General features: G+C 45.1%; 1 protein-coding gene across 3 annotated transcripts in view; it reads right to left on the bottom strand.

Annotated features, from left to right (window-relative positions):
* The window catches only part of LOC115082694 (ubiquitin carboxyl-terminal hydrolase 47-like), a 134,866-nt gene that overhangs the window by 69,636 nt on the left and 39,976 nt on the right, over positions 1 to 25,254 (bottom strand). For all 3 annotated transcript variants that reach the window (XM_029586891.1, XM_029586889.1, XM_029586890.1), the window contains 2 exons: positions 13,057 to 13,191; positions 10,605 to 10,700 (listed from right to left, as the gene is read on the bottom strand). In XM_029586891.1, coding sequence (XP_029442751.1) covers positions 10,605 to 10,700; positions 13,057 to 13,191 — 231 coding nt within the window. The remainder of the gene's footprint in view (positions 1 to 10,604; positions 10,701 to 13,056; positions 13,192 to 25,254) is intronic.

Here is a 25,254-nt window from a genome sequence, read left to right as displayed (position 1 = left end):
GAATTACCGTATTTTCCGGCGTATAAGACGACTGGGCGAATACGACGACCCCCAACTTTTCCAGTTAAAATATAGAGTTTGGGTATACTCGCCTTCTTATCCCTTAGTTGTCACACCACTGGTATTACCAAGTTACTGTGTCTTAAAGCTCTGAAACCGAAGCAAATTTTTTCTTCTAAGGTGCTAAATCCTGAACTTTGCTGCAGTGTAGACTTTTCTTTAGTTTTAATCGCTGGAATGATTGAAAATAAATGCTTGACTATTCACACTTAAAAAAAACCAAAACATTTTTACAGCATCCGGTGAGGGGAGGGAGTGACTCAAGGAGCGAAGGTGCACTGCCTGATTGGTCGGTGCTGGGCAAAAGGGGCTTGCTTCGGCAAGCCCCTTTTGCCCAGCACCAGCCAATCGGGGAGCAAGGGAGCACAGAATGAACTTTTTTACTGCATCCGGTGAGGGGAGGGAGTGACTCGAGGAGCGAAAGTGCACTGCCGAAGCAAGCCCCTTTTGCCCAGCACCGACCAATCGGGCAGCGCGCCTTCGCTCCTCGAGTCACTCCCTCCCCTCACCGGATGCAGTAAAAAAGTTCATTCTGCGCTCCCTCGCTCCCCGATTGGCCAGTGCTGGGCAAAAGGGGCTTGCTTTTACAGCATCCGGGGGAGTGACTCGAGGAGCGAGGGCGTGGGGAATGCACCAGACGCTGTAACTTTGGATTACCGGCGACAGCTACGGTATACGCCCTATAAGACAATACCCAGCGTATAAGACGACCCCTGACTTTTGAGAAGATTTTCAGGGGTTAAAAACTCGTCTTATACGCCGGAAAATACGGTAAGTTCCGGAAGAATGTGGGTTGGATGCTGTATGAATGCTGGTTCTGTGTAACTGCAGGATGAGTGCTGAGGTAAATTGAATGCTGGATGAGGGCTGGAAAGATACAGGCAAGGGTGAGTCTAAGCTGGGTTGCTTACGTGATTGCTGGACGTGGTGACTGCAGAGATTGTAGTGAGTTTGATGAGGTCTGAAGCGAATGCCAATATGATAGCTTGTGAGGAATTATGATTGCAGCGAGAGATTGCAGCGGGGAATGGCTGTGGCTTCTCTCCGGGGCTGCACGAAGGGGCGCACAAAGGGACCTGCCCCTTTGTCGTGCTCCTTCGGCGCGCGGCGCCTGGCTGCCACACTGCTTTAAGGCCAGTCGGGGCTGTCCCCCGATTGGCTGTTCGGCGGTGGCTCTCCTGATTGGCTCAGGAGAGAGGAGGAAGAAGGCCCGAGTCCCGGGTCTGGGCTGCCTCGTGGTCGGCGCTGGCGGCAGCTGTGGGTAAGTGAAGATTTAAAAGGCCTTACCCCGGTGGGTCTCCAGCGCCGATCGCACGGGCCTGGCTATGACTCCGATCGCTCCGTTCGTCGCGATGGAAGAAGAGGGCTTGCCTGGCTGCCGCGCTGCTTTAAGGCCAGTCGGGGCTGTCCCCCGATTGGCTGCTCGGCGGTGGCTCTCCTGATTGGCTCACTAATTCACTAATGTAAGGTTGTAAAGCCACAATTTAGCTATTTTCTGGAAGGAAACCTAGTTCTCAGTGACACAAGTCTTAGGTGGAAAGGAATTCCATAATGCTGGAGCAGGATATGAAAAAGTCTGCTTTCGACTCGTAACTCAGTTTAATCATTGCTAAAGGAGGGAGCTAAATGTATTTTGTCCAGATGGAAAGAGAATATTGACCTATCTCTATGATCATGTATGGATGAAACTCACGCATCACCTAGATAACATTTCAGACAGTTCAGGGAAGGAGCAGACTGTCATGATACATGTGGGCACCAACCACATAGGAAAATGTGGGAGGAAGGTTCTAGAAGCCAAATTTAGGCTCTTCGGTAGAAAGCTGAAATCCAGAACTCTAGGATAGCACTCTCTGAATGAGGGTCACCCCTTAAATTTTACTTGCAACTGCTTCTTAATTGCATAGTTTCCCCTAATTTCTCTTTTGCTCCACTCAAAACACATGCAGTTATGGGATGAGAAGAGACGACTGAGGGGGGATATGATAGAGGTGTTTAAAATCATGAGAGGTCTAGAACGGGTAGATGTGAATCGGTTATTTACTCTTTCGGATAGTAGAAAGACTAGGGGGCACTCTATGAAGTTAGCATGGGGCACATTTAAAACTAATCGGAGAAAGTTCTTTTTTACTCAACGCACAATTAAACTCTGGAATTTGTTGCCAGAGGATGTGGTTAGTGCAGTTAGTATAGCTGTGTTTAAAAAAGGATTGGATAAGTTCTTGGAGGAGAAGTCCATTACCTCCTATTAAGTTCACTTAGAGAATAGCCACTGCCATTAGCAATGGTTACACGGAATAGACTTAGTTTTTGGGTACTTGCCAGGTTCTTATGGCCTGGATTGGCCACTGTTGGAAACAGGATGCTGGGCTTGATGGACCCTTGGTCTGACCCAGTATGGCATTTTCTTATGTTCTTATGTTTATTTCAGACCATCCCTTACTCTCTCCTTCTGGCCTTTCCTCATGGGGAGAAATTCCCATTGTTCCACCTCTAACTCCATAGTTTTCCCTCTGTGGGAGGACTGCCTCCTTCTTTCATGACTTCAGGCCTCTCCCCTTGACAGGAAGAGCCCCTGCAGGCTCCATTCCATACTGGAGTGGTCCCCAGACCCACTAGCCTGCAGGCTGGCTACTCCAGGCCACGTCATCCTAGAGGTCCCTTCTCCTGCCAGCGGGACCCTAGACAGCGCAACCAGATAGGGTGGCAAGAAAAGGAAAAAGGCAGCTCTCACCAAAAAAAACCTCCACATTTTATACCTCCTGTGGAATCATGTCCCACCAATCACATACCCCAAATTCTTAATGGAACTAAAACATCACCCCTTAATACAACACACTACATACAATGCTCACCTCCCTGAAAATGTTATCCAGTAGTAATTTACTATTACTACAATTAAAACATTCAACAAGTTTCCCAACAGGTCAACCATGATAATTCCAAGATCTCCCCCACCCAGAATATCTTGTGAAACTAGAAATCAGAGTCTCAAATTTGGGGGTTTTTCACATAAAACAAACAGAAAAACACCTTTGGAAACAGGACAATAAAGAATTAACCAGTCTTTGAGACAGGACGGTCCAGAAACATGTAAAGGTCTAAAAACAAGGGTCAAGACTGAATTTTATTTGAAATTCAATAGGGAGCCATTGGAGCTTCTGCAGAACATGTATAATAAAATCACAGTCGTATGATCCCACTAATAATTATGCCACTGTGCTTTGAACAAGTTGGAGTTTCCTTAAAAGTTTTATGGCAAGGCAATACATAGAGCAATGCAGTACTCAAGTATGGAATCTACCACTGCTTAGATAATTAATGCCAATGCTTAAGTTTATAGGAATGGTGCTAGTTTCCAGATCTGCTAAAGTTGGAAGATATAAAAGCGTACTGTATATCATTCTGTATCAACCCTAAGAAATACAGCCCTAATGTTACATCCAAAGTAAAAAACTGAATTCCTGTTATTTCACTCCAGAAGAAAGTTACTTTAACTGCAAACTTCAGCCTGAATTTTCAAAATGGATTTATGTGCATAAAAATGCTGTTATGGCCGCCGGCCGTTATGGCCGCTGGCCGCGGCGGACCACAGTCAGGACCAGTGACTCACCCGCAACATCGGGGGAACCCGGAGGCTCCTGCTGGAGCAGGGAACCTCCTCAGACGTTCTTCTCGCGGCCTCGGCCACTGCCCGGGCCAGCCGCGGAGCCCAGCGGGGCTGAGATGACTCCTCCTCCTTCCTGGCTGCTTAGAGCCGCGCACGCGGCTGAAGAATAGATTTAAAGGGGCCACGACAGGAAATGTCGTGGCTCCCTTCTGAAACTGCTTCCTCTTTTCTGGTATTTAAGGCAAGGTCTGCCTCTCAGACCTTGCCTTGGTATTGAGACTCAGTTCCTGATTTCCTGTTTGGTGTTCCGGATCCGCTTCTCGTCCCGCTTCTGCTCTTCTCCCCGTTGGATTGATTCTTTGGCTCCTGACCTTTGGACTGGTGGTGGTGACTTTTCTGGCTTTGACGTGGACTGTCTCTGGACCCTTCTCCCTCTTGTTCCTGGATTGGCTTCGGACCATTCTCCTGTCTGCTCCTGGACCGGCTCTCGACCTCTCTCCGGACTTCAACCCTTGGATTGGACTGGGACTATTCTTCAAACATACTCCCCGACCTCTTACGACCTGCTGGAGGCGCCAGCTGTCTGGAAACCACGACCTGCAGGAGGCGCCTGCATCCAGACCATCTTCATTCTTCAGGGAGTTCCTAAGTCCCAGCAGCCGTGCCCCTACGGGCTCCTCCTGGGGGGGGGGGGGGTCACGAGCTTCCAGGGTGAAGTCTTCAGCTCTACCTCTCCAACAGGCTTTGCCATCAGACGGTAGAGACCGACAAGGGTTAACGCCCCTCTTGGCAGCGCTGACTCTACTTCGGAACAGGGGTCCACTCTCCAAATCGTAACAGAATACCGAGGCCATGGACCCGGCAGAGGCCACAGCTCGTCAGGCCATTCCGGGATTGGCCCAGAAGGTCATGGAGCAGCAACGAATACTAGAATCCATGGTGGCTTCCTTAGAACGACTAAACGCCTGGCTGGATTCCATAGCCACAACTCAAGCCATGCCGCCACCACTACCCTCGGTGGTGCAGAATAATCCCTGGTCCGTAATTCCACTACCGACTCCTCCACGTTATGCCGGAGACCCTTGCCTGTGCCAGGGATTTCTCGACCAGTGCAGCATACACTTTCATCTTCAAGCTTCCATCTTTCCAGATGATCTCACCAAAACAACCTATATCCTATCCTTGTTGGAGGGTAAGGCCCTAGCCTGGGCTTCTCCTTTCTGGCGTCGGTCAGACCCCATCCTACAAAACCTGCCTAAATTCTTGGAACTATTTCAAGCGGTGTTTGACGACCCCGGGAAACAAGTGGTCGCAGGTTCCAAGATTTTACAACTTCGGCAAGGTGGTCGACCACTGGCCGACCTTACTATTGAATTCAGAACTTTGGCATCCGAGCTCCATTGGGAAAATTGTCTTCGGTCTATATTCTTGGAGGGCCTGTCGCCTAGAATAAAAGATGAAATGGCAGCCCGAGAGTTACCACAATCCTTGGATGCCATCGTGGACTTGGTCACCTGAATTGATCGACGACTACAGGAAAGAGCGCGGGAGGAATCAAGCACAAGAAGGCACGTAGCAGGAGCCACGCCTTCCCGTTCAGCTCCCATCTCCCACATGGCACCTAAATCAGAAGGAACTACGGAGGAACCTATGCAATTGGGGTGAGGTCCCCTTTCTCCAGAGGAACGGCAGAGATGCCGCAAGGCAGATCTCTGTTTATACTGTGGTGGAGCGGATCATCTCATTGCCCGTTGTCCTACACGTCCGGGAAACTCCAATGCCTAGGCTCTATTGAGGAAGTAACCCTAGGCATCACCTCTCCGGCTCCCCCACTAACTCTACAGGTCACCCTGGAATTTGAAGAGCACCGGTTCTCCACTCTGGCTTTAGTGGACTCTGGAGCGGGTGGGAATTTTATTCTACAAGATGTGGTAGATCAACTACACATCCCCACTTGCTTATGTCCAAAGCCGTTAATTGTATCCTCCATCTATGGAGATCCCCTGCCTGGGAGGATAACTCATCATACAGTTCCGATGGCATGTCACATATCACCGAATCATACCGAGAAGATTTCTTTTTATATTATCCAAACAGCTATCCATCCTATAGTTCTTGGCATTCCATGGTTGCAGCTACACAATCCCCAGTTCGACTGGACTTCGTTAAAACTCATCCACTGGGGATCAAAATGCCTGGAGTCCTGCATTCACGGATCAAGTTCCTCCAGCAGCTTCATCCGTACCTCTCAGCTGGAAGGTCTACCGTCACAGTACAAGCAGTTTTCGGACGTTTTTTCCAAAAAGGCTGCAGACATTTTACCTCCACATCGAGAATTCGATTGTAGTATCAACTTGATTCAGGGTTCCACTCCGCCTCGGGGTAGGGTCTATCCATTATCTGCTTTGGAGACTCATGCTATGACGGAATATATCCAGGACAACTTACAGAAAGGATTCATCAAGCGCTCCACATCTCTGGCTGGGGCCGGCTTTTTCTTTGTTGGGAAGAAAGATGGGACTCTGCGTCCATGTATTGACTACCGTGGGCTTAATGCCATTACCATCAAGGACCGATATCCGTTACCTCTCATAGCAGAACTTTTCGATCGTCTACAGGGAGCAAAGTTATTCTCGAAATTAGATCTTCGAGGAGCGTATAATCTTGTCAGGATTCGAGAGGGTGACGAGTGGAAGACGGCATTCAACACCAGGGATGAACATTATGAATATCTAGTCATGCCTTTTGGGTTAACTAACGCTCCGGCTGTATTTCAGCATTTCATTAATGAGATATTCCGAGACCTGCTCTATGTCTTTGTTGTAGTCTATCTGGATGACATTTTGATTTTTTTCACCCAATTTACAGACGCATAGACAACATGTTGTTCTGGTATTACAACGTTTACGGGAAAATCAACTCTATGGGAAGCTCGAAAAATGCATCTTTGAGCAAGAATCCCTACCATTCTTGGGGTATATTATTTCTAAGCAAGGCTTTCAGATGGATCCGTCTAAATTAAAATGTATCCAAGAATGGCCCCAACCTAATGGATTACGTGCGTTGCAGCACTTCCTGGGGTTTGCTAACTACTATCGTAGTTTTATTCCGAACTTCTCCAAGTTAGCGGCACCTCTCACGGCCCTTACCCGCAAAGGGGCTAATATTAGGGCTTGGCCTCCAGAAGCGGAAGAAGCGTTCCAGGCGCTTAAGAGCTCATTTCTCAAGAAGCCGTGCCTTCAGCATCCTGATCCCAGACGTCCGTTTGTAGTCGAGGTGGATGCCTCCGCTGAAGGAGTGGGGGCCGTCCTAAGTCAGAATGACTCCACTGGAACTTCTCATCCTTGTTCATATTACTCTAGGAAATTTTCGTCAGCTGAACGGAATTACTCTATCGGCGACAAAGAACTCCTTGCCATCAAATTGGCATTTGAAGAGTGGCGACAGTGGCTGGAGGGAGCCCAGCATCGTATCACAGTTTACACAGGTCATAAAAACTTGGTTTACCTCCAACAGGCCCAACGTCTGAACCCACGCCAAGCTTGATGGGCACTGTTCTTTTCACGCTTTAATTTCGAATTACGTTACCGACCTGCTAACAAGAATATTAAGGCAGATGCCCTGTCTCGATCCTTCTCTGCGGATGACATCAAAGAACCTATCCAACACATTATAGACCCCGCCTGCATCAACTTGGCTGCAACCTTCACAGTCCCACCTGGTAATACGGTGGTACCCAAGAGACTCCGTAATAAAGTGTTGGCCTGGGGACATGACTCTCAGCTAGCAGGGCACCCTGGACGAGCCCGGACTCAGACACTTCTTCAGCAGTACTGGTGGCCGGGAATGTGCAAGGACATAAAAGCTTATGTGGCCTCCTGTCCTACTTGTGCTCAACATAAAATTCCCCCAGGGAAAACACAGGGATTGTTACAACCATTACCATTGCCTTCGAAACCATAGACACACATCTCCACAGATTTCATCGTGTAGCTTCTGCCCTCAGAGGGCAATACTGTTATATGGGTGGTTGTGGACCGGTTTTCAAAAATGGCCCACTTTATTCCCTTACCCTCCCTCCCGTCTGCTCCTCAGTTGGCTCAATTATTTATGCGCCACATCTTTCAACTTCATGGCTTGCCACAGCACACTGTTTCTGACCGCGACCCCCAGTTCACAGCACGTTATTGGCGCAATCTCTGTAAAAAATTTCACATTTCTTTGGACTTCACTACTGCATTTCACCCACAAGCCAATGGACAGGCTGAACGTATGAATCGTACGTTAAAACAATTTCTGCGAATATATGTTCATTCTCGCCAAGATGATTGGGCGACTCTTCTTTCTTGGGCTGAATTTTCCCATAATTCTCACGCCTCTACTGCTATGGGGGCTTCGCCTTTACAGATCATTTTTGGACGTCAACCCAGACCACCCTTGCCTTCACTGTTACCAGTTCTGTCCCCAGCGGCCCAGCTCACTGCTACACAATTAAAAAGGCTTTGGATTCATACTCAACAGATGTTGCATAAAGCAGCACTCTCCGCCAAGAACTTTGCCGATCGACATCGTCAACCAGGTCCTCAGTTCCGCCCAAGTGAAAAAGTATGGCTGAGCACCCAACACATCCGCCCGAGGGTCCAGTCTATGCGATTAGCTCCCCGTTATATCGGGCCCTTTCCAGTGCTTCGACAGCTAGGGCCCGTGACCTATCAACTTCGTCTGCCTGCGACATTACGGATCCACAATTCTTTTCACATGTCTTTGTTGAAGCCTTTGGTCCTCACTTGGCCCACTCGCAAGATTCCTGAAGCCTTACTGCCTAGGGTAGAAGATGAGACGATTTATCAGGTGCATGAGGTACTTGATGTCTGTAAACGAGGTCGCACATGGGAGTACTTGCTGTCTTGGGAAAGATTCGGACCAGAAGAGAATTCCTGGGAACCAGCAAAGAACATCCTGGATAAAACACTTCTCCAGAACTTTCACAACGAGCATCCGGATAAGCCCAAGCCTTCTAGAGGGAGGCCTAAAGGAGGAGGTACTGTTATGGCCGCCGGCTGCGGCAAACCACGACCGGGGCCGACCGTCATGGCCGCCAGCCGCGGTGGACCGCAGTCGGGACCAGTGACTCACCCGCGACATCGGGGGAACCCGGAGGCTCCTGCTGGAGCAGGGAGCCTCCTCCGACGTTCTTCTTGCGGCCTCGGCCACTGCCCGGGCCAGCCGCGGAGCCCAGCGGGGCTGAGATGACTCCTCCTCCTTCCTGGCTGCTTAGAGCTGCGCGCGCACGGCTGAAGAATAGATATAAAGGGGCCACAACAGGAAATGTCGTGGCTCCCTTCTGAAGCTGCTTCCTCTTTTCTGGTACTTAAGGCAAGGTCTGCCTCTCAGACCTTGCCTTGGTATTGAGGCTCAGTTCCTGATTTCCTGTTTGGTGTTCCGGATCCGCTTCTCATCCCACTTCTGCTCTTCTCCCCGTTGGATTGAATCTTTGGCTCCTGACCTTTGGACTGGTGGTGGTGACTTTTCTGGCTTCAACGTGGACTGGCTCTGAACCCTTCTCCCTCTTGTTCCTGGATTGGCTTCAGACCATTCTCCTGTCTGCTCCTGGACCAGCTCTCGACCTCTCTCCGGACTTCAACCCTTGGATTGGACTGGGACTATTCTTCAAACATACTCCCCGACCTCTTACGACCTGCTGGAGGCGCCAGCCATCTGGAAACCACGACCTGCAGGAGGCGCCTGCATCCAAACCATCTTCATTCTTCAGGGAGTCTCCTAAGTCCCAGCGGCCGTGCCCCTACGGGCTCCTCCCGGGGGGGGGGGGGGGGGGGCACGAGCTTCCAGGGTGAAGTCTCTCTCCAACAGGCCTTGCCATCCGATGGTAGAGACTGACAAGGGTTAACTCCCCTCTCGGCAGTGCTGACTCTACTTCGGAACAGGGGTCCACTCTCCAAATCGTAACAAATGCTTTGAAAATGTACAGGTGTGCGAGGAATCAGACATGCTTGAAGCAGGTATAACTTTGTGCATTTATATTTATGCATATAGAGGTCCATATTCAAAAGCCATTTAGATGGATAACGAAATATTTAAATGCTTACCCGGCTACATTTAGCCCTTATCCAGATAAGATGGGGGTGTTCCGTGGGCAGACAGAAGGCATTCCGGGGAGGAGTAGAGTTAGCCGGTTAAGTTAACCGGTTAACTCTGGTCGGGCCATAGGGCTGCCCTAAAGTTAGCCGATTAGACATAACCAGCTAAGTTTAAGATAGCCGGATATATTCAGCAGCGCGACCATGCCACTGAATATACCCTGCTAGTTAGCTGGATCCGTTTATACGGCTAACTAGCCAAGTCACATAACAGCTGAAAATAGACCTCATACTTGTGAAAATCAAGTATGTGCATAAATCATGTCCTCGCTCCAACTCCACCTCCGGAACACCTCGTTGTAGTGCACATAAAAGTACACGCAAAAATACTTTTGCGTGTACTTTTACAAGCCCAACCCCCAGTTAACTTTTAAAATGAAGTTTGTTCGCACAAGTTCAGGGTTTAAACATATAAATTCTTTTGAAAATTAACCCCCCCCCCAAGTGTACTCCTTTACACTTCTCTATTAAAGTGCATATTTTATTTATCATCCCACTCCTTTTGTTTGTCAAAATCCCAGCTTGTAAAGAAGTAAGACTGCCAAATGAAGTTTCTGAAGATTTTTTTTGTATTCTATACCTATCAGATCTCATGCTACAAATCACACACTTCGACTCTTGCATTCCATCCACCTGCTGATCCATTTGCAAAAGCACAACATTTTCCTGTGTATTTTATTTATATACTTTCCTGTTCATGACCAGAATCCTCACAGGAGGCCTACAGATAATGTATCACTGATGGAATAATTCACGATGCAGAAAACTTAACTTACAGAAGCAGCATCTTGTTTGCATCCACAAGTATCACAGTAACACTTATTGTCTTCATTTAACTCTTTCACTTTCAGAAAATATTCCAATGCATCTTTCTACAAGAAACGATACAATTATCAAAGTGAGAGTGGTATAAAAGTGAAAAAAGTGTAAGTTAGTCATTGTAAAAGCAATATCAATCTTGAGATGCAACCTGATGGCTTTTCGGTAGTCTATGGGAAACCAGTTGTTTTCATTGGGACAAGAGAGATATACCGAAAAATAAAACCCATCTCCAATTTCACACTCAGAATTGGAGTTCTATAGTGGTTGACACTCTTGGAAAAGAGACCAGTGAGCACTGAACATGATCCATGCGTTAAGCCTCAGAGATATCGACACTTGCTGTTGGGACAGTGTTGGCAAGCTTCCATTGCATTTGCATATATTCTTGCATGCATGGTGGATATATGAAGAGGTTCATGTACTTTGCTCTGTCTGGCACATTTCACAAAGGCTAAAATATAGAAGTACATGGAGGTACATTTTCAAAGATAAGCAGTCATGCACCTAAGTGTGATATCAGGCAGCTAAGTATGTACACAAACAGAACAGATTTTCAAATCAGCATTAGATGTGTAACATGCCATCTTCATGATTAGATTTGGTGCCTAAGTATGCTACCTGTTCAGACATCCAATTGCTAGCACAATAATATATGGCAGAGTTTAATATCTGATATATTGAAAACTAGTTTAGTGCATCCAATTGTGAATTCAAGTCTCCAATCTTGCCACTTTTTGGACATATGGGAGTCAATTTTTAAAAAGGCATTCAGGGCCCGATATAGCCAGCCAAAATTCAGGTCTACCATTTGGGTAGCCACACTTAGCCAGCTAGCACTGAAAATCAGAGGTAGCAGGCTATGTCATGTCCCACATTCTCAGCGTTGGCTATTTATTTACTAACTAAATTCAGCTAGGTGGCCACTTTGCAGGGTGAAATTGTATGTGTAAGTACTTAACAGCTGGCTAAATGTATTTATTTATTTATTTAAAAACATGTGTAGCCCACTGATCTACAATTTTCAGTGAGCAACAATAAAACATTCATAAGAGAAATTATTAACAACCCATAAAACATATTAACATAAAAATATCAAAACCAAAATAATACTGCAGATAAGACTACCCCAAATTATATTTCCATCTGTTCTGAGTTGTAGTACCAAGCCCCAGAGTCCAAGGGGCTTAATTCACACCGCCAAAGAATAGGCTGAATGGAGAAGAGAATATTAATGAAAATAATTTCCTTAGCTACTAATTCTGCTTAGATGTTTAGGAATCTGGCTGCAGATGCAAACTGAGTTGGACAACACACTTTTACTACTGCTTATTTATATAGTGCAACAAGACATATGTAATACTGTACAGACACATATAAGAGACATTCTCTGTTCCATGGAGTTTACAATCTAGTCAAGACACAAAGAAAGTGGGGGAAGAATGTCCATAGCAAAGGACAGTATCACATTGTAGAAACGACCTCATGAACAGATTTATAAGTTTATGGAGAGGAGGGGAGAGGAGAGGAGACTGTTGTTGAGAATCCTCATCTATTAATTGAACAATCTATGCATGGAGTGTTAGGCTATGATAACCACAACCCAGCAGAGGAGTGCTGAAGGATAAGAAAAGCAGAGTCCGATCTACCATCCAGCAAGTGTTGTTATTTGCACAATGATCTCCATGTGTGTTCTCACTGTGCTTAAGCAATGATTAAAAATCAAAAATATGAGACAGCTTTCATCATAAACATTTGAACAGGGCCAGTGTCCTGACTCAGTGGCAAGTGCTGTGCACTGCCATGTGGAAGACCTGGGTTCCATTCTCGGGCCTGGTTTCTGCTCCGCAGGGTGACTGGGAGTAGGAATGCTGTAGAGGTAGCATTGACAGTCCTGTGGAGGAGGGGAAAGAAGTCTCAGCCATTGCTCAACAATGACACCTAGATGCCAGAATTAGGATTCATGTTAACCTGCTTCCAGAAGCAACAGAGCTTTGTTGTCCTTGACTGAGAACTGTCACTGGAATAAAATGAGAGGGAGACAAAAATTAGGGCAAAAGTCCCCAGGTTGTTGCAAATGAAGACCAGTTTCAACAGACCAGTTTCAACTGAGCAGATTTTCTCGTGTCTTGTCGTGACTGTATGCTCCACTACGCAGGGATTGTCTCATGTGTGTATTTGTACAGTGATGTCTACTTCTAGTAGCACTATAGCAGTGATAATTGGTAGTAGTAGAGAAAATAAAAAATGCTTCAAAACATGGAAGACCAGACTCTGCCACTCCAACAGTAAAGATTTCACATATTGCCCCCATAGCTCCATATAGTAGGTCCAACAGAAGTAAGAAAGAGCAAAGTTAGTTCCAAGTTCCCTACAATTCCTTAGTGTGTATTAATACATGACACTTACCACTGACAAAGCATCTGTTGAACTGGAGTATGACGGGTGGATAGAAAGAGGGAGGCTTATGATACAATTTGACTGTTCGGTTTTTTGTCCACATGTCTCGCATTTGATGCAATGGACCATATTCAGTAGAAATAACTGTAAAATATACAATTGATGTTTTAACAATTTACTCATTCCATACAAATGTAAATACATCTCTTTGAATAGTTTCTCTGGGCTCTTCTCCTATCTCCCCAGATACTATTTACCAGTGTTAGCACTGCAGGTAAGGACAGTACAGATCCCAAAGACAGGTTCCATCACAGGGGAAAGGAGCAGCTACAAAAGTAAAAAGTGTACAAGAGGCGTGGTCATTGTTAAAAAAATACCATTCTAGAAGCACAGTCCAGATGTATTCCACACATTAAGAAAGGTGGAAAGAAGGCAAAACGATTACCGGCATGGTTAGAAAGGGAGGTGAAAGAAGCTATTTTAGCCAAAAGATCTTCATTCAAAAATTGGAAGAAGGATCCAACAGAAGAAAATAGGATAATGCATAAACGTTGGCAAGTTAAATGTAAGACATTGATAAGACAAGCTAAGAGAGAATTTGAAAAGAAGTTGGCCGTAGAGGCAAAAACCCACAGTAAAAACATTTTTAAATATATCCGAAGCAGAAAGCCTGTGAGGGAGTCAGTTGGTCGAGGGGTTAAAGGGGCACTTAGAGAAGATAAGGCCATCGCGGAAAGATTAAATGATTTCTTTGCTTCAGTGTTTATTGAAGAGGATGTTGGGGAGGTACCCGTAATGGAGAAGGTTTTCATGGGTAATGATTCAGATGGACTGAATCGAATCATAGTGAACCTAGAAGATGTGGTAGACCTGATTGACAAACTGAAGAGTAGTAAATCACCTGGACCGGATAGTATACACCCCAGAGTTCTGAAGGAACTAAAAAATGAAATTTCAGACATATTAGTAAAAATTTGTAACCTATCATTAAAATCATCCATTGAACCTGAAGACTGGAGGATAGCTAATGTAACCCCAATATTTAAAAAGGGCTCCAGGGGCGATCCGGGAAACTACAGACCAGTTAGCCTGACTTTAAGGAAAAATAGTGGAAAGTGTTCTAAACATCAAAATCACAGAACATATAGAAAGACCTGGTTTAATGGAACAAAGTCAGCATGGCTTTACCCAAGGCAAGTCTTGCCTCACAAATATGTTTCACTTTTTTGAAGTAGTTAATAAACATGTCGATAAAGGTGAACCGGTAGATGTAGTATACTTGGATTTTCAGAAGGCGTTTGACAAAGTTCCTCATGAGAGGCTTCTAGGAAAAGTAAAAAGTCATGGGATAGGTGGCGATGTCCTTTTGTGGATTGCAAACTGGCTAAAAGACAGGAAACAGAGAGTAGGATTAAATGGACAATTTTCTCAGTGGAAGGGAGTGGGCAGTGGAGTGCCTCAGGGATCTGTATTGGGACCCTTACTTTTCAATATATTTATAAATGATCTGGAAAGAAATACGACGTTTATCTGCTTTATCACAAGCAGATTGTGATAAATTGCAGGAAGACCTTGTGAGACTGGAAAATTGGGCATCAAAATGGCAGATGAAATTTAATGTGGATAAGTGCAAGGTGATGCATATAGGGAAAAATAACCCATGCTATAGTTACACAATGTTAGGTTCCATATTAGGTGCTACAACCCAAGAAAGAGATCTAGGCATCATAGTGGATAACACATTGAAATCGTCGGTTCAGTGTGCTGCGGCAGTCAAAAAAGCAAACAGAATGTTGGGAATTATTAGAAAGGGAATGGTGAATAAAACGGAAAATGTCATAATGCCTCTATATCGCTCCATGGTGAGACCGCACCTTGAATACTGTGTACAATTCTGGTCGCCGCATCTAAAAAAAGATATAATTGCGATGGAGAAGGTACAGAGATGGGCTACCAAAATGATAAGGGGACTGGAACAGTTCCCCTATGAGGAAAGACTAAAGAGGTTAGGACTTTTCAGCTTGGAGAAGAGACGGCTGAAGTGGGATATGATAGAGGCGTTTAAAATCATGAGAGGTCTAGAACGGATAGATGTGAATCGGTTATTTACTCTTTTGGATAATAGAAAGACTAGGGGGCACTCCATGAAGTTAGCAGTTGGCTCATTTAAAACTAATCGGAGAAAGTTCTTTTTTACTCAATGCACAATTAAACTCTGGAATTTGCTGCCAGAGGATGTGGTTAGTGCAGTTAGTATAGCTGTGTTTAAAAAAAGGATTGGATAAGTTCCTGGAGGAGAAGTCCATTACCTGCTATTAATTAAGTTGACTTAGAAAATAGCCACTGCTATTACTAGCAACGGTAACATGGAATAGACTTAGTTTTTGGGTACTTGCCAGGTTCTTGTGGCCTGGATTGGTCACTGTTGGAAACAGGATGCTGGGCTTGAAGGACCCTTGGTCTGACCCAGTATGGCATTTTCTTATATTCTTATAGCAAATGCCAGAACACCTCTCCCCCAAATGAGGGCAGGACAGTAGAGTGAAGACTCCAGTACACATTCTCCCACACAAGAAGACATAACTGACCCTCATGCCAGGTGTCCCTGTGAAAGCAAGTAGAATAAGAGCAATAGCTACTCCTCCTGCTGAAGAGTTCAGCAACGCCAAAGTGGAGGAGAAGTGCTGATTACCACTCAACTTTGGCCATCGCTCTCCAGTAGATACTTTGGGATTTTAAGCTAATGGAAATTTTAGAAATCATCTAACCTTCTCATTATTAAAGAATAACTATCAGGCTAGCAGGAAGGGAAAAGCTTTGCCCTAACGCAAAATGATAAATGACCCTGTAAATTCTAGCCGGGTAACCAGTTAGAATTTAGCCGGATAAGATGGGGGCATTCCTGAGACAGGAAACAGGCATTCCATTGAGGAGTGGAGTTAGCCGGTTAATCTAACCAGCTAACTCTGGTCGTGCCATAGGGCTATCTTAAAACTAACCAGATATACTTATCCAGCTAACTTTAAGATAGTTGGGCTTATTCAGCAGCACTGTCCCGCCACTGAATATACCTCGTTAGTTAGCCGGATAGGTTTATCTAGCTGAAAATTAACCTACATAATTTTAAATATTAAGATCCTTGTTTTGTATATATGTGTTTTTCCAATAATTTTACATTCTTTAAGACCAATTTATGGAACGTGTGAATCAAGGGGGTGCATTGGACCCAGTGAGAACCATTTGGATTTTTTGGATACTAAGGCTTATTAAAATCATTAAGTTGGGGGAACATTTGTTTAATATAGTGTTCCACTTCTCCAAGAAAAGTCATTAAAAAACCTAGGTTCTATGTTTATCCTCAATCCTCTTGGAATTATTTCTTGCCTACAGTACTCTACCAAAGTTACCCCACGTAATTCATGATGTGCAATTCTCTTGGAAAGCGTGGATATCTCCACCCATGCACTCGGTGCAGCCTTCAATGAGGTCATTTGAAACAGTGTCAATTGTTGCAATAAATTGGATACATACTCTTGTGAGTAGCTAAATGCACTCTGCCATGTATTTGCCATCCCTAAAACTTTGTAAATCTATAAAACTCAATTAGGGAAACACTATTTTACAATGAACAACACAACATGATGATCTTTTAGGAACAGTGGGTTTTCAATTCACCATTTTGTCTTGTATCTTCTTTTATAAGAGATTCATAGACAATGCGGTAGATTTTAAAAGGAGCACGCGCGCAGTTCCCGACACGCACATGGATGCACTGATTTTATAACATGTGCACACCAGCTCGCACATGCTATAAAATCCATTGGCCGCACACACATAAGCACCGGATTTTATAATCCACGCACGCATGTGCGGGTGGCACACGCGAGGGGGTGAATTTTAGCAAATTACGTGCAACAACACAATGGGCCTCCCCCAGTTCTCTCCTAGTCCGCTCCAATTAAGGAATGGACTGGGAGGGAACTTCCCTACCTCCCCTGCCTAACCTTCCTTCTCTTTCCCCTCTCCACCCGGACCCTTAACCTCTACCTAGCTACCAGAAATTTTTGTATTTTTATACTTACTGCTCCTCTGGACTAGAAGTAGTTTGAACGCGCCGGCTGGCTGCCAGTGAGTGCTTCCTTGGGTCAGCAGCTAATGGTTGCTGTCCCGGCCGGCCTCTGCCCCTTTTTCAGGGCCCAGCACTTGGGGACGTATCGGCAGTTACACACATGGCCGGGCCCTTTAGAAAATGGCTCAGCCACACATGTAATTGCCGCTATTTGCGCGTCTGGCCCTTTTAAAATCCAGCCTAATGTCTTTTTGATTTGATCTGGCAATGAGGCCGCATTACAGAAGTTTAACACATGGATAAATAAGTACAGTGAGAATATTCAGTTTACTATGCAGTATGATTTTGCTAGTATTTCATTTTTACATTTCTCATTTTCAAGACCAAAACAGGAAAGATTGAGACAACCTTGTTTCAAAAGGAGAAAGACGGAAATACATTATTGAACTTTAATAGTACTCACACAGAGCCTCTGAAAAGAGTTTGCCCAGGTCGCAATTCTTTAGATACAGACGTAATTGCTCAAAAGTGGAAGCTTATAAACATGAGTCAGAAATACTATTTAAATATTAAGAACACGAGATCACCCTTCGAAACATATAAAACATGCATACAAAAGAGCATTATATAATGATCGAGAGACTTATTAGACACCTGTACATCTAGAAGTGAAAGTGAAACATCTATGTGTGTGTTACTCTATATTCTCCTATGTCCAAAAAAAATAGTGGGAAGTATGAGGAAGCACTGGGAAAATTTAAAAAAAAAAATCAGGCTGATGGTATTTTTCTGGTACAAGAACTTGAAAGTGTTATTATACCCAGCCACCCTTAAAGAGAGAAGAAAGGAAAATATATCTGTGGTGAGTGGTCAAAATTAAATGAATATTTTAAATGTGGCCGTTGCGAAATATGTAAACATACTTTACAAATAAAAGAATTTGAATGTGCAGTAACAAAATGAGTCTACAAACTATTTCACTTCACAACATGTACATCGTTGTTTGTAGTGTTATAATCAAATGTCCTTGTAATAAAATATATGTTGGTTTTACCAACAGATTGCTGAAGACGTTTGTCCGAACATAAAAGCTGCTTACGCAGTTTTAGAGAAGCGGCTCCTATAGTACAACATTGCATTATGAATGGGCATTCAATAGAAGATTTAAGGTGGTTTGCGATTGATACTGTACTGAAAGATAAAGAGAGGTGATGATAGGGAAAACATTATATCGAATAGAACAGAAGTGGATATTCAGGCTGAGAAGTGAAGAACCAACGGGGTTAAACAGCAAGATCGAATGAAGTAGTTTATTATGAGTTTTAAATCAATTGTAATATTTGACCAAAAATTAGTGGAGTTTGTGAATTCAGAAATCAGTAAGAAGATCAAATATCTATGTATAAAGACAGATTTGGTAATAAACATCAACAACATGAGGATTAAGGGAGCAATGATGATTGGTTTAGGTTCCCTTTTGAATTTTGCGACAAACAACTTTGATAGGCTAATGTCATGCCAGTTAAAATGGCCAGGCAATTAAAAAAAAATTTTGGACAAAATAAATGATCTGCCATTGGAATTACATTGAAATATGGGTAGTGCACATGAGATTTTGGACTGGATACATTTAGGGGCAGATTTTCATAGGATTTACGCGCATGGGGGGGTTATAAAGGCCAGGCGACGCACATAAATCCCCGGGATGTGTCTAAGTCCCGGAGCTTCGAAAAAGGGGCGGGACAGGGCCAAAGGCCTCCGGCACAGTGGCATTTGCCGCTGTGTCGGAGGACTGTGTGCTGGCAGGGTGCCGGCAGGCGCAAGAGGTAAGATAAAGGTCGTGGGGGATTAGAATAGGGCTAGGGGGTGGGAAGGGGTAGGTAGGATAGAGTAGGGGGAAGGAAGTTCCCTCACAGGCCGCTCCTAAATTGGAGCACCCTGGGAGGGAATGGGTGAAGGCCACAGGTGTCGGCTCGTGCAAGATGCACTAGTGTGCACCCCCTTGCGTGCGCCGACCCCCGACTTTATACATGCGCGCTCCTGCACGTGCATGTTATAAAATCGGGCATCCATGTGTGCGCGCCGGGTTGCGTGCACACATGGACGCCCGCGCATAGCTTTTAAAATTTACCCCTTTGAGTATATATTTCAAAACAATGCCAGCTGTAATTTAGTATTGCTGGTACAGCTGTATGGAATATATCAGAAAGATAATATGCATGTACATAAGGAAAGCACAAGTAAATGTTCAACGATTCAGATTGAAATTGAATTAACTGAATCGGACATTTATATTTTTCAGATCTTGAGCTTTGACCCTGACACGACAATTCCATTAAGCGTTGTCAACACAGCATTTCTTTGAATTAGATCAATATATATGATGGCGTGGAACAGATTATATCATAAATACTGAGTTATAAAGATAAGTAAATCTAAGCGATTGTTCCCTATCTGAAGCCGAGTCACATTTTGATATTCACAAAGGAACAAAATATACTGTACTAAAAGAAACATGCTACCAATTGGAGGATAACTTCTTAAGATATTTTGCAATTCTGGGCATACTTCTGTATTTTATATATAATAAAAACTAAGAAAAATTATTTAAAAAGAAGTTTTTGAGCATGACATAAAAAATGGAAAGGTTTTTGTAGACCAGTGATTGCACTAACTGGTTTGGGATTCACGCAGCAGCATTTTCCTCCAATACGGAGGTATTTTCCTCTCAATACAAAATATATTATAATTCACAGTATTTGAAAGATATATTTTTGCAGAAGTAAGCTTTTAAATGCACAGTGGCAATTTTGTTGTGTTTATTGTAAATCAGTGTTTCCCTAATTGCATTTTATAAATATGAATGTGTGAACCAGAAAACTCAATAAAGGCCACAAGGCAATAAGGGGTCGATTTTAAGACCCGCGTGCGCACACACATGGATGTGCCAATTTTATAACATGCGCGTGCTGGCCCGCACATGTTTTAAAATTCAATGGCCATGCGCACATGCACCCCGGATTCTAAAATCCATGCATGCATGTGCGGGCGGCCCATGAAGGGGGGGATTTTACAAAGCAACGCGCGGTGACATGAGCAGGGCTTCCCCAGTTCCCTCCCAGCCCTCTACAATTAAGGAGAGGACTGGGGAGGAACTTCCCTATACCCTTATCTAACCTTCCTACCTTTTCCCCTCTCCTCCCAGACCCCTACCCCCTACCTAACATTTTGAATTTTTTTTATTTATATCTTACTGTTCCTTTGGAGCAGCAGTAGACACTGCGCACCAGCCATCTGCTGGTGCGCGCTTCCCTGGGATAGCAGCTAATGGTGCTGTCCCAGCCTGCCCCCTTCCCAGATCATGCCTCCCAAGCTCGCCCCTTTCTTTGGGCCCCACACTTCGGCATATAATGGGGGTTATGCCAGTGGCCAGGCCCTTTGCCAAAATATGCGTAGCGTGCGCAAAGCCCGGCCGCACACAAACCCCTGTTTTTCACATGCACAGGCCTTTTAAAATTGGCTGTAAACTGGCAAAATATCCATATAGTCTGGAAAACTCTGGCAGCAAACTCTGGCAGCAATCCAGAATATCTCGACAGGGGAAGATCTGTTGAATGGTCTGAGTTTTGTACAAAGAAATAAGCTAAACATTTACCAACAGTTTGCTGCTGTAAAAGCTGAAGAAACATAAGAAAACATAAGAACATGCCATACTGGGTCAGACCAAGGGTCCATCAAGCCCAGCATCCTGTTTCCAACAGAGGCCAAACCAGGCCATAAGAACCTGGCAAGTACCCAAAAACAAGCATGTTTAAGGAAAGAATAAGTGCTAAGAATGAGAAGTTAAAATGTGCCTAAAATCCAAATCTAATTAGAAAGAAGTGCTCCTTCCTAACTGAATAAACAAAATGGATTCTGGCATAACTTGTGAAAATTAAAAAAAAAAAAAGAATATATGAAATCACTAAAGAAATCAAAAAGGATACCCAAAATGCACTAAGAAATCTGTTAATGGAGAGAGCAGGCTGTATAATGAGGTCAATATTCATAAGCCATTTACCTGGGTAAAAGGGCTGTCTGAATATTACCCACCCTTTACCCAACTAAAAGTATGTGTGGTGTCCCGCAGGGCATGTACTTTAAGCTTGCTTCCCCAGAGCATTTACAGTGAGGGATGGGAAATAACGCACATAGGGGGTTATTTACTAAAGGTTTTCTCCCATTTTGTGTCTATGGGACAAATGTTTAGTAAATAGGGCCCTATAGATTGCATTCCAAATCTATGTATTTTACTTTCCAAGGAAAAAGGATTTGTAGAAAAAGCAAGTGCAAATGTTTGCGGATATTTTCACTTTTAATATTGATTCAAAGACCAGGTGTAAAATGTACCATGGTCTTTACCTCAATGCAAACAATGTGAAAATTGCTCCCATAGATGCTGTTTTCATGTTAATAAGTGTTTTGCTTTCATGTATTCCAGTCTTATTACTCTTGCCCTATTTAAATGTTTGTTTGTCTCTTTGTCATTTTATCATTTGTGGTCATTTCTTTTATCATTCTCATACAACCCTATATATTATTTTGTTGTATCTCTTTAAACCTCTTTTTTAACCATTTCTAACAATGCACACAAATAATGACTGGATCTACAGAACAGATGAATGCTATTGAGCTCTAGCTTCTGATTGAGGGGCCAATTTATCATATGTGCATTATTAGTAAATAGACTCTATTAATCCTAATGGGGCTGTTTACTAAAAATGCATGTTTACGTACAACAATGCACGTTAGCACATTTTGGTAAACAGTTTCCTGGGTTAACTGTTCTTAGCATTTCAAAGTGCTGTATGTATTATTTTTATAAAGTATTATTTTGTAACATCATGGTTACGATGCAAGACCTTGGGGTGAAATAGCCATAAAATATCATGAAAGGTTGACGTTTGTACAGGTTAACTTTAAAGTTGCCTTCTACAGAAGAGCATCAAAGCAGTTTTCAGAAAGATACCTTAAGGGTTTTGAAGCATCAGTGAAATGAAAATAACAGTGACTCTTTTTTAACAGCATTTCGTATCATTTTAAAGCTTCTCAATACATAATTGACATTTCATAATGGGAAGCAGTCAGCCAACAGAAAGGAAAGAGAAGGTAAGTAAAGGGAATCAGGAAGTTCAAAAGGGAGATTTCATATTGAAGTGTCCATTTAGGAAATAGAGGCTTGCAGCCATTACAGAAATGATATTTATTATACAACCATTTGATATGGGATAATAATTCAGCAATTACCTGAAAACTGATATTGTATAAAAAATCATTTGTGGCAACTTGAGGGCCTGGAAATTTCATGCTGCTGTCAATCTCTGGTCGCCGCATCTCAAAAAAGATATAATTGCGACGGAGAAGGTACAGAGAAGGGCTACCAAAAGGATAAGGGGAATGGAACAACTCCCCTATGAGGAAAGACTAAAGGAAAATTAGTTTTCTTACCTGATAATTTTCATTCCTGTAGTACCAAGGATCAGTCCAGGACACCTGGGTTGTGACTCCGCACCAGTAGATGGAGACAGATTAAAACTTGTGGGCGGAGCCATATATGCCCCTGTGCCAGTCACAGCCCCTCAGTCATACGTAATGTCAAAGTAGAAAAACCATAAGACAACATAGCTAACCATAGAAACTTGCTAGGTAAAAATAACTCCAACACCCCTACAGGAACCAGACTCCCCAACCGGGAGAGCGAACAAACAAGGGGTCAGCACTGCGGGCGGGATCCTGGACTGATCCTTGGTACTACAGGAACGAAAATTATCAGGTAAGAAAACTAATTTTCCTTTCCCTGTACGTACCAGGATCAGTCCAGGACACCTGGGATGTACCAGAGCTAACTTACCGAGGGTGGGAAGCAGAGAGTCCCGCTCGGAGTACCCTCTCACCAAATCCCCCAGCATCAGTAGCCTGAACATCCAACCGGTAATGTTTAATGAAGGTATGCAACGATTTCCAGGTTGCCGCCCTGCAAATCTCTTGAGGAGACACCTGAGAAGATTCCGCCCAAGACGCAGCATGAGATCGCGTCGAATGAGCTCGAAGACCCACCGGCGGTGATTTACCCCGCATAATGTACGCGGAACCAATGGCCTCCTTGAGCCAACGGGCGATCGTCATGCGGGACGCCGCAGAACCTTTCTTCGGACCCGACGTCAACACAAACAGATGATCCGTCAACCAAAAAGAATTAGTGACCTCTAGATAGCGAAGAAGGGACCTCCGCACTTCTAGTTTTCTCAAGTCTCTCGATTTCGGGTCTGAAGACTCCCCAACCGTGAAAGCGGGAAGCTCAACCGATTGATTCAAATGAAAAGCCGACACGACCTTAGGCAGGAAGGAGGGAACCGTCCGCAAGGAAACCCCCGAATCGGAAATGCGCAAGAAGGGCTCCCTACAGGACAGGGCCTGCAACTCGGAAACCCGGCGAGCCGACGCAATCGCTACCAGGAATACAGTCTTCAACGTGAGATCTTTGATCGTAGAACGCTTCAGGGGCTCAAACGGAGCTGAGCATAAGGCCGAGAGCACCCAGTTGAGGTTCCAAGACGGACAAGGGAGCCGCAAAGGAGGACGGAGGTGTTTCGCCCCCCGAAGAAAACGGGAGATATCCGGGTGGAGAGCCAGGGAGACTCCCCGGACCTTACCCCGCAAACAACCAAGCGCCGCTACTTGGACCCGTAGGGAACTGCACGCTAAGCCTTTGGCCAGCCCAGCCTGGAGAAAAGCCAAAATATCGGGAATAGCAGCGGAAGTGGGATCCAGACCCCGCTCCACGCACCACTCCTCAAAAACTACCCAGACTCGAACATAAGCCAGAGACGTAGACTGCTTCCTGGATCTCAGCAACGTGGCAACTACCGCGTCAGAGTAGCCTTTCTGCTTCAATCGATACCTCTCAAAAGCCAGGCCGCGAGACAGAAGTGATCCGCATCCTCCAAACAGACGGGGCCCTGATGAAGGAGCCCCGGAAACCCCTGTAGGCGAAGGGGTGCCGCCCCCGACAACTGGACCAGGTCCGCAAACCACGGACGGCACGGCCACTCCGGCGCTACCATGATCACGTTGGACGGGTGCAATTCTATGCGCCGCAGGATCTTGCCGATCATGGGCCACGGTGGGAACACATACAGAAGCACCTCCGCCGGCCAGGGAAGTGCCAACGCGTCGACCCCCTCTGCTCCCCTTTCTCGGCGTCGACTGTAAAATCTCGGAGCCTTTGCGTTGTGCCACGTGGCCATCAGGTCCATGTGGGGCGTTCCCCAACTCTTGAAAATGAAAAAAAAAACGCCTCGTCCGCCAGCTCCCACTTTCCGGGATCCAGGTGGTGCCGGCTGAGGAAGTCTGCCTGGACATTGTCGACTCCTGCTATGTGAGACGCAGCGAGATCGCTGAGATGCCGCTCTGCCCAGACCATCAAAGAACGCGCTTCCTCCGCTACTTGAGGGCTTCTCGTCCCGCCCTGGCGATTGATGTAAGCCACGGTGGTAGCGTTGTCCGACAATACCCGAACCTCCTTTCCTCGTACGAGGGGTAGAAAGGCTTGCAATGCCAGACGAACCGTCCTGGACTCCAGGCGGTTGATAGACCACCGGGTCTGAGACTCTGACCACAGACCCTGAACCGATTTCCCTTGGCAAACTGCACCCCAGCCGGAAAGACTGGCATCCGTGGTCACCACCGTCCAGTTGGGAACCAGAAGAGATACTCCACAGGAGAGATGTTGGGAATCCAGCCACCAGCTCAGGCTGGAGCGCGCTTGACTCTCGAGAGGCAGTGGAAGATAAAACTCCTCTGAAACCGGCTTCCAGCGGGAAAGCAATGAAGACTGCAGCGGCCGCAGGTGAGCGAACGCCCAAGGGACTAACGCCAGCGTGGAGGCCATAGACCCCAGAACCGTCAAGTAATCGCAGACTCGCAGGCGGTGTAGAGACAAAAGACGCCGCACCTGAGACTGTAGTTTGCATATCCGTTCCTGAGAGAGAACCACTCTGCCCCGTTTCGTATCGAAAACGGCTCCAAGATACTCCAAGGACTGAGTGGGTTCCAGATGACTCTTGTTGTAGTTGACCATCCAGCCCAGGGACTGCAAG

The sequence above is a fragment of the Rhinatrema bivittatum genome, unplaced genomic scaffold, assembly GCF_901001135.1.
Source record: "Rhinatrema bivittatum unplaced genomic scaffold, aRhiBiv1.1, whole genome shotgun sequence".
Taxonomy (NCBI): Eukaryota; Metazoa; Chordata; class Amphibia; order Gymnophiona; family Rhinatrematidae; genus Rhinatrema; species Rhinatrema bivittatum.
The sequence above is the reverse complement of the archived record's forward strand: the minus strand, read 5'-3'. Positions and strand labels throughout refer to the sequence as shown.